The 11,158-nt window shown below is 48.0% G+C and overlaps 1 protein-coding gene across 3 annotated transcripts; it reads left to right on the top strand.

The window, feature by feature from the left end:
• Positions 1-6,014: 6,014 nt before the first annotated feature.
• On the top strand, positions 6,015-8,203 carry LOC125553813. 3 transcript variants are annotated; one of them, XM_048717506.1, is made up of 4 exons: positions 6,015-6,255; positions 6,644-6,718; positions 7,100-7,244; positions 8,079-8,203. In XM_048717506.1, exons 1-4 carry the CDS (start codon positions 6,086-6,088, stop codon positions 8,139-8,141), a joined length of 453 nt encoding a protein of 150 aa, XP_048573463.1. In that variant the 5' UTR covers positions 6,015-6,085; the 3' UTR covers positions 8,142-8,203. The 3 variants fall into 3 exon arrangements, 2 of the variants coding, with proteins under 2 accessions (XP_048573463.1, XP_048573464.1); XM_048717507.1 differs by lacking the exon at positions 6,644-6,718 and having other exon boundaries at positions 8,079-8,202; XR_007304215.1 differs by lacking the exons at positions 6,644-6,718; positions 7,100-7,244; positions 8,079-8,203 and adding an exon at positions 6,393-6,637.
• The last annotated feature ends 2,955 nt before the right edge of the window (positions 8,204-11,158 follow it).

Here is an 11,158-nt window from a genome sequence, read left to right on the forward strand (position 1 = left end):
TGCGACGAACGGTGGCACGGGGCAGCATAGGCGCGCGCGCGGGCAAGGGGCGAGCGGGGGTGGCACACAGTAGGGAGAGGCGGCCAGCAGAGCAGCGGGGCTGGCGAGCAGGGTGGCCGCGACATCGGCTGGAGGTGGTGGCGCGGCCGGGCCGGTGCGGGCCACGCGCGAGCAGGGGCTGCGGGGCGATGCGAGCAAAGGGGAGCGACGACGCGGCCGGCGCGGTTGTGGCGCGCGCGGGGGAGGCAACTCCGGCGGGCGCGGGTGCTAGGCGGCAGGGGAGCGGCGAGCAGGGGAGGCGCAGCGGGCGTGGCCGGCGGTGGGCGCGGCAGCCGGCGGGTTGGTCGGCAGCGCGCAGCGAGCCGCGTCGATGCGGGCAGGGACGCGCGCGAGCTCGGGCGCCCGTCGACGGCATGCAACGGAGAGGGGGAGAAGAGAGGGGTGAGGCTCACGGGGGGGATCGTTGGGCACGGGCAGCGGGGGTCGTGGTGGGGGACGGGGACGGGCGCCGTCATCAGGGGCACGGGGCACAGTCATCGGTGGTGCGAGTCGTGGTCGTCGGGGTGGATCCCTGATCCAGATCGAGGGGAGAGTGGGAGGAGTGAGGGGGATCATGGGTGTAGCGGTTTTAGGGTTTCGGGGGGAGCAAGGGGGCCATATAGGACGGGGGGTGCGGGGTGGGCCGGCCTGGCTGAGGGAGTGGCCTAGTGGGCCGGCCTGTTAGGTCGGTTGGCCCAGGGGGAGGGAGGTTTTTTTTTGTTTTTTTCCTTTCATTTATTCTTTCTGTTTTATTTTAGTTACACTTTATTTTTAGTTTAGTAAAATATGACAATAGCTTAAAAAATAGGGTTTCAAAATAAGCCACTACCCTAAAAAGTTCAACCTCAAAAATAAATAGTTTATCATTTTAATAAATATCAAATGCATTTATCTAATCGTTTCAACTACTGTTTTAATCATTTTAGAGTATTAAAACATTTTATAAAAGTGGGGTTTCTTCACCACAATTAACTTTGCATTACTTGGCACAACCCGACATTTTAGTTTTAAAGTTTGAAAACTTTTGTTGTTTGCCTCTAATTCAATTTTGAATTTGAATCGGTTTTGAACTATCCCGAGATTAACTAAAGTGACACAGGTGACGTGGCATCATTAGCGGGGAATTACTGTAGTCTAATTATCCAGGCGTCACACCAGGCCACCCTGGTGGGTTGTGCCCCCCTCGGTGGCCTCCCGCATTGCCTCTTTGCTCTATAAATACCCCAATATTTCAGAAACTCTAGGGGAGTCGATGAAAAACAATTCCAGCCGCCGCAAGTTCTAGAAATGATAGATCCAATCTAGACACCATCACAGAGGGGTTCATCATCCTCATTGGTGCCTCTCCGATGATGCGTGAGTAGTTCATTGTAGACCTACGGGTCCGTAGTTAGTAGCTAGATGGCTTCCTCTCTCTCTTTTGATTCTCAATACAATGGTCTCTTTTAGATCTATTTGATGTAACTCTTTTTGCGGTGTGTTTGTTGGGATCCGATGAACTTTGAGTTTATGATCAGATCTATGTTTTTATCCATGAATGTTATTTGAGTCTTTTGATCTCTTATATGCATGATTACTTATAACCTCATATTTCTTCTTCAAATCTTTTGTTTAGTTAGGCCGACAAGATTGGTTTTTCTTGCCATGGGAAGAGGTGCTTTGTGATGGGTTCGATCTTACGGTGCTCGATCCCAATGACAGAAGGGGAAACGACACGTATGTATTGTTCCTATTAAGAATAACAAGATGGGGTCTATTCCTACATGAATATTTCTTGTCTACATCATATCATTGTTCTTATTGCATTACTCCATTTCTCCATGAAGTTAATATACTAGATCCATGCTGGATAGCGGTCGGTGTGTGGAGTAATAGGAGTAGATGCAGGCAGGAGTCGGTCTACTAATATTGGACGTGATGCCTATATAATGATCATTGCCTGGATATCGTCTTGATTATTTGAAGTTCTATCAATTGCCCAACAGTAATTTGTTTACCCACCGTATGCTATTTTTCTCGAGAGAAGCCACTAGTGAAATCTACGGCCCCCGGGTCTCTTCTTTATCATATTTGCCTTTGAGATCTATTTTTATTCGCTTTTATTTTCAGATCTATTAATCCCAAAAACCAAAAATACCTTGCTGCAATTTTTTTATTTTTTTATCTCGCGTTCTCGCGAGATCTATTTATTCGATTTACTACAAATTTATCTATATTTTTACCTGGGAGGGATTGACAACCCCTCTTTCACATCGGGTTGCAAGTATTTGTTCTTTGTGTGTAGGTGCCGTTCATATAGTGTTGCGTGGTTCTCCTACTGGTTCAACAACCTTGGTCACATCACTGAGGGAAATACCTACCGTAGCTGTGCTGCATCATCCCTTCCTCTTTGGGGAAATACCGACGTAGTTCAAGCCACATCAGATGCACACCCACTTAGTTTCATTTGTGAGCTTTCATACACTTATAGCTCTAGTGCATCCTTTGCATGGCAATCCATAATCCTCGCGTTGATATCGATTGATTGACATCCCCATAGCCCGTTAATCCGCCTAGTTGATGCGAAACTTGCTTCATTCTCCTATTGATCCCTACCACCGCATTCTATTCCACCCGTAGTGCTATATCCATGTCTCACGCTCATGTATTGAGTGAAGTTGAAAATGCTGAAGTGCATTAGAAGTACAATCCAATTTCCTGGTTCGAAACCAAGGTGTCGGTTCTAGATCCGGCGTATCTCATAGTAGGGGTCCTAAGCTAGGTGTCTTGGAGCGATGGTAACACGGACACATAATTTTACCCAGGTTCGGGCCCTCTTGATGGAGGTAAAACCCTACATCCTGCTTTTGATTGTATTCATATGAGGAGATAGTACAGAGTACATGCATCTACCACAAGATTGTTCTAATGAATATGAGATTGTCTATTGACTAGCCTGGCCTCGGTTTATATAACACACCAGAGGCCTAGGGTTTAGGAGAGTCCTTGGCTTGAGCGCCAAGTCTTGTGGAGTCTTCCTTGTATGCGGCATGGGCTGCCTAAAGTGGCCCATTAGTGAATCGCCATGGGGGTCCTCGGCCTGACCCACCTGGTCGGGAGACGATGTGGTGAGTACCCCCTAGTCCAGGACATCGTCAGTAGCCCCCTAAACTGGTCTTCAAGTTAGGGACGCTCCTCGATTCTTCTGAACTTTTCTTCATCTTCGGTCGTTAGTCTTGAAAACTGGTTCAACAAATCTTCTCATCTCCGATCTTGAGGATCGCCGAAGTGAATCCGAAGAGTTCACACGTCGGGTATCCGAGGATCCCCTTTTTAAGTTTTTGGCCTTTACCAATGCCTTGTTATTTTTATGCCACACCTCGGGTTTGAATTTCTTCCCTAGCGGCAGTGTCCCCTTGCATTCGAGTTCCAACGCCGGACTGCATCTGAGGTATCCTCTTGTAGCCGAACTCCAATGCCAGACTGTATCCGAGTTCCAACGCCGGAGTGCAACTGAGGAGGCACAGAGTACCTCGTGGTTGAAAAAGTTTAAGGAGTTTATCCGAGCTTAACACTGAAAAGTTCTGTATGGAGCCACCCGCGCGCGACTGAGCTTTATGCCGGAAACATCCTATGTGGATTTAGTCACTTGCATCTGATCTTTATGCCGGATTGCTTTCGACCTATGAAATTTATTTGCTGATGAGATGTATATAGCCAGTAGCCCTCCAAGTGTGTGTCGGTCTAAAACTTGAGATGCATCTAAACGAAAACATGAAACCGCTGATCCTAGTAGCCCCTGAGACTCAGGTCGATTCGCGAAATCGGCCTGAGGATCAACTCCTAGCTCGGCAGCATACGTAGGAATAGAAACGCAGTGTAATATATTAGAGGTAATAGTGATCGGTGGACGGGCCCCTAAGAGAGGGTCATGAGAAGTCACCGTGATATATTAGCTTGATGCCGGATAGGTCCCAGATGGTGCCTATTGTTGTCCAAAGACACGTTTTCCCATAGTTCAGTCAAAGCCGAACACTAAGCCCTTTGAATTTTTTGCATTGAATAGGCCATGTAGTAGCCCCCGAGACACTAGTCAGGTGGCAACACCAGATCGGGGGATCGTTGTGCCCCTTTAATATTAGTAAATGATAAGCCCAAAGCCCAGTAGCCCCTGAGCCTTAATGCGGGCGCGGGAGGCCGAATTAAGGATCGATATCTAGAGTAAAATCACAGATTATGTGTAATTGTTCTATGTATCCAAGTATTTTACATCATTAATGCTCGGATCCACATTGTACAAAACTTTATTGACCGACCATCGGCTTCAACCTCCTCGGCCAGTAGCCGGGGAGTGTTTGTCCCACTTTATAAAGCCTTTATAGGGGAAAAGATTTACGACAAACAAGGCAATCCGACCATACGGTTTTATAAACAAAGGTACGCGGAGAGATATGTTATATTACTATTAACGTAAGAAATACCTTCCAAAGAAAATAGTCCCGCCATCGGTTCCTTTCTTTGGGTTGTCATGATGACCATGATGAAACCTCACCTCCGATCAATGTGGGAGGAAAATACTGAGGATTTAGTTTGGGGAAAGTTCCCGAACTCTAAGGTCTGAATGGACCAAAAAATTTCACTTCCGTCGTTGCCGACCAATTATATCCTTTACGATGCTAGCTTTCGGCTTCACCCAGTCCGAGGTACTAATCCGGATGACCCGGTAGTAACAATCCCAGAGGTGCTCCCTTTACCGCCTAGCCGAATAATCGGGAACGTAGGGGTAAGCACAAGAGCTAGGCAACCCAGCTTGGCCAAAATCTTAAGTCAAATTAATGCATATTTATGGCTTTATAACGATGATTGCGGAAGGCAGCCCTCGTATATTAAATACAAACACCGATGATATGTTTATTTTGACTCCATTGCGACCGCTTATTAGTTGAAAGTGGCCCATCGTCGGCTTCCACCCCCTTGTAGATGCTACGCAGGGTGTTTCCGCAATAACAAAACAACCCTTAGCCGACGTCTCAGTGCCGAAGGAAGTTGTGTTAGAGGAAACGAGGCAATCAGATATGCGGGCTTTATATCTTTCACTTAGTCATATGAGCTTAAAGTTGGGAGGCCAAATATTAGCCCCGGTTAATGTTCGGCGATAACCGAGGTCAAGCCGTTAATACTTCGGCCAATATTATGAACGACCCGTCGCTTAACACGGGGTGTCCTCCATCGATCTTATAGTTTAACACAGTCATCAGATCACGGACCAGTTTACGCTTATTGTGACAATCAGTTTTCGGCTTTCTCCACTGAGGCGCTTAACCATGCGAGCTGGAAGCACAATCGCAGTGGTTCTCCCACTACTGAAATCAGGGATTTTGCCGTCTGCCAGTTCTTTGCCGTCTGCTTGCGGACGGCAAAGAAGGTCTTTGCCATCAGCTACCAAACAACAGACGGCAAAGAACTGGCAGACGGCAAAGAAGGTCTTTGCCATCTGTCATTTCTTTGCCGTCTCCTGGCAGATGGCAAAGAATGTCAGCGGACGGCAAAGAGGTGCCACCGGATGCCAATATACTGCAACGGTGCAACCCCACTTTTTGCCATCTGCTGGCGGACGGCAAAGATTCTTTGCCATCTGTTAACGGACGGCAAAGAGGGGGCTATCTTTTTTTGCGGGTAAAAAAAACCGTTGCCCCACCTCCTCTGTCTCTATCCCCTCCCTCTCCGCCCCCTATCTCTCTGCCCCACCCCTCTCTCCCTCCCGCTCGTCTCTCCCTCTCCCTCCCGCGAGAAGCTACGCCGGCCGATTCCGGCGAGCTCCGGCGGGATTCGACGACGCCCGCCCCACAGCCGAGAGCCTCTCGACCCCGCCTTCCTCGACCCCACGCTGCTGCGCCACCTCGCCTCCGCCCGCCGGTGCGTGCTGCCACCTCACCGGACCCCAGGAGCCCCGCCGCCTCACGCTGTCGCCTGCCCCGCGTCGCGTGCCGCCACCTCCCCACAAGCTCGCCGCCCCGCCACGGAAGCCTCGTCGCCGGTCGCCCCGACCTCGAGATCCGCCGCCGCCATGGGAGCCGAGCACCGAGCTCCTCTGCGCCCCGCCCGCCATGGGAGATCTGAGGCCGGCCGGGAGGCGGGGATGGGGCGCCGGTGGGCCCCTGGGATCTGCGCGATGGCGCTGCTCTGGCTCGCCGCGGCCGCAGCCGAAGATCCCGATCCCGACGAGCTCGAGCGCGCGTGAGTCCCGCTCCTCCGCCCTGTTTTTTCCGTGCCTGCTCGCTTGCTCTGTCTGTGGCTCAGTACTGTCGATTGCGTTGCCTGTGCTCCGCGGTTCCTGCAATGCTAATTCTGTTTGCAGTCTCGTTGTTCTTCAGTCCCCATCGTGTCTTGTATTTGGACGAGCTCGTGCTAATATGTGGTTGGTACACTACCTGGGCAAGGTCATTTTGATACTGATACTTGTGGGCAGCAGAGGGTTCAAAGCCTGACCGTCTCATGGATCCGCTGATAATATCCCGGAAGTAAATATTGTTGCTTGCTTCATCTCTACTATTTTCTGTAACTGCTTAGTGTTAAGCTCATGATCAACCTGATTACTTATGCGGGAACCTTCTTACATAGGCAACGCGACAACAATTCTTCTTCCTCAAAGCATATATTTTCTCCAAGTGATCAACAAAGTGTTTGGTCCATTTGGAAGGTACACAGGTTTCTGATGTTTCTGTATATTTTGAGACAGAGGGAGTAGTTGTCAGATCTTCTTTTAGCACCAGCAGTAATCTCAAGTTTCTTAAAAACAAATGAAGTGCCTGCATTACAGTATGTGACGTAGGTCAACGCTCCTCGGATAAACCTATTTCCAAAAAGAAAATCTTGCTACTGAAATAATGCTACATTTTGGAGGCCTTTTCTTTCTGGACATTATTGGCATAGTCTCGGGCTCTCATCACTATGAATAATAGAACACATACTACTAGGAGGAATCACATTTAACTATGCTATTCATAGGGTAGTTTTCTTGCTGTTAAACATGTCCACCGGCATACATTGTATCTTATTGTGCTCTTACTTTTTTGTCTAGGTACTTGATGCCTCTTGGTCAGAAGATGATGGCGAGTTCCTCATTCCAATTGAGTTTATATTGTGTAGGTTTCTTCGTCATGATCTGGATTGCCACAGTCATGTTCAAGTCCAATGATATCTTGCGCAAGCAGACCGCTCTCAAGGTTGGTTCTTCATAATAGCTTGTCTATCAATGTGCTGCTTCTGCTTCTAGAGGTTAATTAATTGTTCTGCCAAGCATACTGCTCTCAAGGGCTTGTGCTTATCTTGTGTATCAACGTTCTTGTTCTGCTTCTAGCACTGGGTCTGTCCCTTCTATTGAGGAAGCCGGCTGGCAGACTGTTGCCGTCACTAAATCCCTAACCCTGGGGCCTCTGTTAACTCCATTTGATTGTAAAATTGCTTAGATAACTCAATTTGATTGTCCTCATGGTGTTCTAACATGCTTAGAAGAGTCGGAAACACTATAAATGGTTTGGTACGGATATGTGCTCTAGAATAGTGATTCTGGCATGCTATATTTTTCATTACGGTGAATGGTATTCTCTTTTCCCACACAGCATGATTTCCCCTTTTGGGGCCTCTCTGCTTCAAATTATTCCATATGATTGTAATATGTGGCCTTGAAAAACTCCTATGGTTTTCTATGATGCACTCAAACATCCTGTCGAACATATTGTATCAAGAGAGGGCATGACATTGCAACCCAGTGATTTCCCTATTTATGAGTTTTTAGGTCCTGTGAACCAATTAGGCCCTTGGTCATTTCTTGAACTCAATCAGTAACTCATTTGTGGAAAAAACTTGACGATGTGTGTACCTATGTGTTCTGTTCTGTTTTGAAGTGGATAACATTGCCCCGTGTTTCACTTGGAAATAACTTATGTTTGTTGAATAATAGGAATTTATGCACCATTTATATCTGTTCATAACTCTTAAACTAGCACTGCTCTCCTTAAAATTTCTAATCAGGCTGACTGTTGTTTTGTGCTCCACAGATACTTGTCCGGCAAGCTGCTATGGTGGTCAAGTGTGTGCTGCCTAGGAAAATAGATATTTAGTTTTAGGTCATTTCTTGTAATTTCAGATATGGAGTGCTTGTCTTCAGTTTTTGTTTTTTACTTTGTGAAACTTGCTACCTATGGATGAAACTGTGTAATATTGATGAAACTATGTATATGTATGGATGAAACTTCCTACTATTGGCAACATGTGTTGGATATCCTATATTGGTCATATATATATATATATGTATGTGTGTCTGTGTGTTTGATTTTCTATGAAAATGAATGGATATAAGAAGAAACAGAATTAATGCCAATTTGGTCTCTTTGCCATCTGCCAGGGACGGCGAACGGCAAAGAGGTGCTCAAATTTGCCGTCCGCTGGCTGACGGCAAAGGCCGCCGTTAGCCGCCTAACGGACTAACGCTGGCGTACGTCCAGTATTTTGCCGTCACTCCTCTTTGCCGTCCGCCGCTGTAGGCAAAGCACTCTTTGCCGTCCGCTATAAAAAGCAGACGGCAAAGGGCCTGTTTGCCGACCCTGTCTTTGCCGTCACTGTTTGCCGTCCGCCACTGACGGCAAAGCTCTTTGCCGTCCGCCATCCCTGGCTTTGCCGTCCGCCGTGGCAGATGGCAAAGTAGCTGATTCCTGTAGTGTCCCTTTGCATACCTAGCCGAACAAAGCGGAACGTAGGAGGCAAGCACAGGAGCCGGGCAACCCAACTATTGACCGAAGACACAATTCGAAACCGATGCATATATAGTAATATCCGAGAATGTTTTTTTGCCGAATATCTAAAGGTGTCCGGCGTTGTACTGCGAGAGTTATGCTGGAAACACACAAATAGTTTAAAAGTGCCATAGGCTTAGAAAACCCAAAAAACTTCAGTAAAAACTTGACGTCCAAACTAGATCAAGTGTTCGATGCCAATCTGAAAATTGGTCTTAAAACTGTACTTGCGTCATACTTTGACATGACACATCCGAACTCTAGACTTCAAGTGGGTTAGCCTTCGGCTTCAACCTCCCTATCCCGAAGGCGGAGTGTTTCTTAGGCCAGTTTAGCGAACTAAACGTGAGCGGCTTTAGAGAGATACCAGGCTACCCGGCTATTGATCATACACCTAAGTCGAGAAAGGAGTGGTAGAAAAAGACTTTGCAGCGACTAAGAAGAAAACATCTATTATAAAATGGCTCATATTAATTTAAGAGCCCCAAGTGACTTGGGTAAAAGAATTTTATGTATAATGATTGTATGTACCAAAGTACTTATATAATATCTGTGTTCTCCCGAACTTTGAATGCGTCTTAACCGACCGTCGGCTTCCCCCTCTTCGGCCAAGGGTTGAAAAGTGTTATCTACTCCGCCTACCGAGAATATCGGCAGTGTTTCAGATAACCAGGCAATCAGGCCATAAGGCTGTAACAGACAAAGCGCGCCCAGAGAACTTATGCTATATTACTTATGTAACATAAGAAGTATCTTCAAAGAAAATAGTGCCCCCAACGATACCTTTCTTGTTGGAAATATGCCCTAGAGGCAATAATAAATTAGTTATTATTATATTTCCTTGTTCATGATATTCGTTTATTATCCATGCTAGAATTGTATTGATAGGAAACTCAGATACATGTGTGGATACATAGACAACACCATGTCCCTAGTAAGCCTCTAGTTGACTAGCTCGTTGATCAATAGATGGTTATGGTTTCCTGACCATGGACATTGGATGTCGTTGATAACGGGATCACATCATTAGGAGAATGATGTGATGGACAAGACCCAATCCTAAGCCTAGCACAAAGATCGTGTAGTTCATTCGCTAAAGCTTTTCTAATGTCAAGTATCATTTCCTTAGACCATGAGATTGTGCAACTCCTGGATACCGTAGGAGTGCTTTGGGTGTGCCAAACGTCACAACGTAACTGGGTGGCTATAAAGGTACACTACAGGTATCTCCGAAAGTGTCTGTTGGGTTGGCACGAATCGAGACTGGGATTTGTCACTCCGTGTGACGGAGAGGTATCTCTGGGCCCACTCGGTAGGACATCATCATAATGTGCACAATGTGATCAAGGAGTTGATCACGGGATGATGTGTTACGGAACGAGTAAAGAGACTTGCCGGTAACGAGATTGAACAAGGTATCAGGATACCGACGATCGAATCTCGGGCAAGTATCATACCGATAGACAAGGGAATTGTATACGGGATTGATTAAGTCCTTGACATCGTGGTTCATCCGATGAGATCATCGTGGAACATGTGGGAGCCAACATGGGTATCCAGATCCCGCTGTTGGTTATTGACCGGAGAGTCATCTCGGTCATGTCTGCATGTCTCCCGAACCCGTAGGGTCTACACACTTAAGGTTCGGTGACGCTAGGGTTATAGAGATATTAGTATGCGGTAACCCGAAAGTTGTTCGGAGTCCCGGATAAGATCCCGGTCGTCACGAGGAGTTCCGGAATGGTCCGGAGGTAAAGAATTATATATAGGAAGTGCTATTTCGGCCATCGGGACAAGTTTCGGGGTCACCGGTATTGTACCGGGACCACCGGAAGGGTCCCGGGGGTCCACCTGCCCCGGAGGGCCACATGAGCTGTAGGGGGTGCGCCTTGGCCTACATGGGCCAAGGGCACCAGCCCCTAGAGGCCCATGCGCCAAAGGGACAAGAGGAGGGGAGAGTCCTAAAGGGGGAAGGCACCTCCGAGGTGCCTTAGGGAGGATGGACTCCTCCCCCCCTTGGCCGCACCCTTCCTTGGAGGAAGGGGCAAGGCTGCGCCCTCCCCCTCTCCCTTGGCCCTATATATAGTGGGGGGAAGGGAGGGCAACCATACCTAAGCCCTGGCGCCTCCCTCTCCCTCCCATGACACATCTCCCTCCTCCCGCAGCGCTTGGCGAAGCCCTGTTGGAATCCCGCTACTTCCACCACCACGCCGTCGTGCTGCTGGATCTCCATCAACCTCTCCTCCCCCCTTGCTGGATCAAGAAGGAGGAGACGTCGCTGCTCCGTACGTGTGTTGAACGCGGAGGTGCCGTCCGTTCGGCGCTAGGATCATCGGTGATTTGGA

Source organism: Triticum urartu, chromosome 4 (assembly GCF_003073215.2).
Source record: "Triticum urartu cultivar G1812 chromosome 4, Tu2.1, whole genome shotgun sequence".
NCBI classification, from domain to species: Eukaryota; Viridiplantae; Streptophyta; class Magnoliopsida; order Poales; family Poaceae; genus Triticum; species Triticum urartu.

Coding starts and splice junctions, on each gene's coding strand:
- LOC125553813 (XM_048717506.1), top strand. CDS start 6,086: ATGGGAGCCGAGCACCGAGCTCCTCTGCGCCCCGCCCGCCATGGGAGA. Junction 6,719..7,099: donor GTGTTTGGTCCATTTGGAAG/GTACACAGGTTT, acceptor TTTTTTGTCTAG/GTACTTGATGCCTCTTGGTC. Junction 7,245..8,078: donor GCAAGCAGACCGCTCTCAAG/GTTGGTTCTTCA, acceptor TGTGCTCCACAG/ATACTTGTCCGGCAAGCTGC.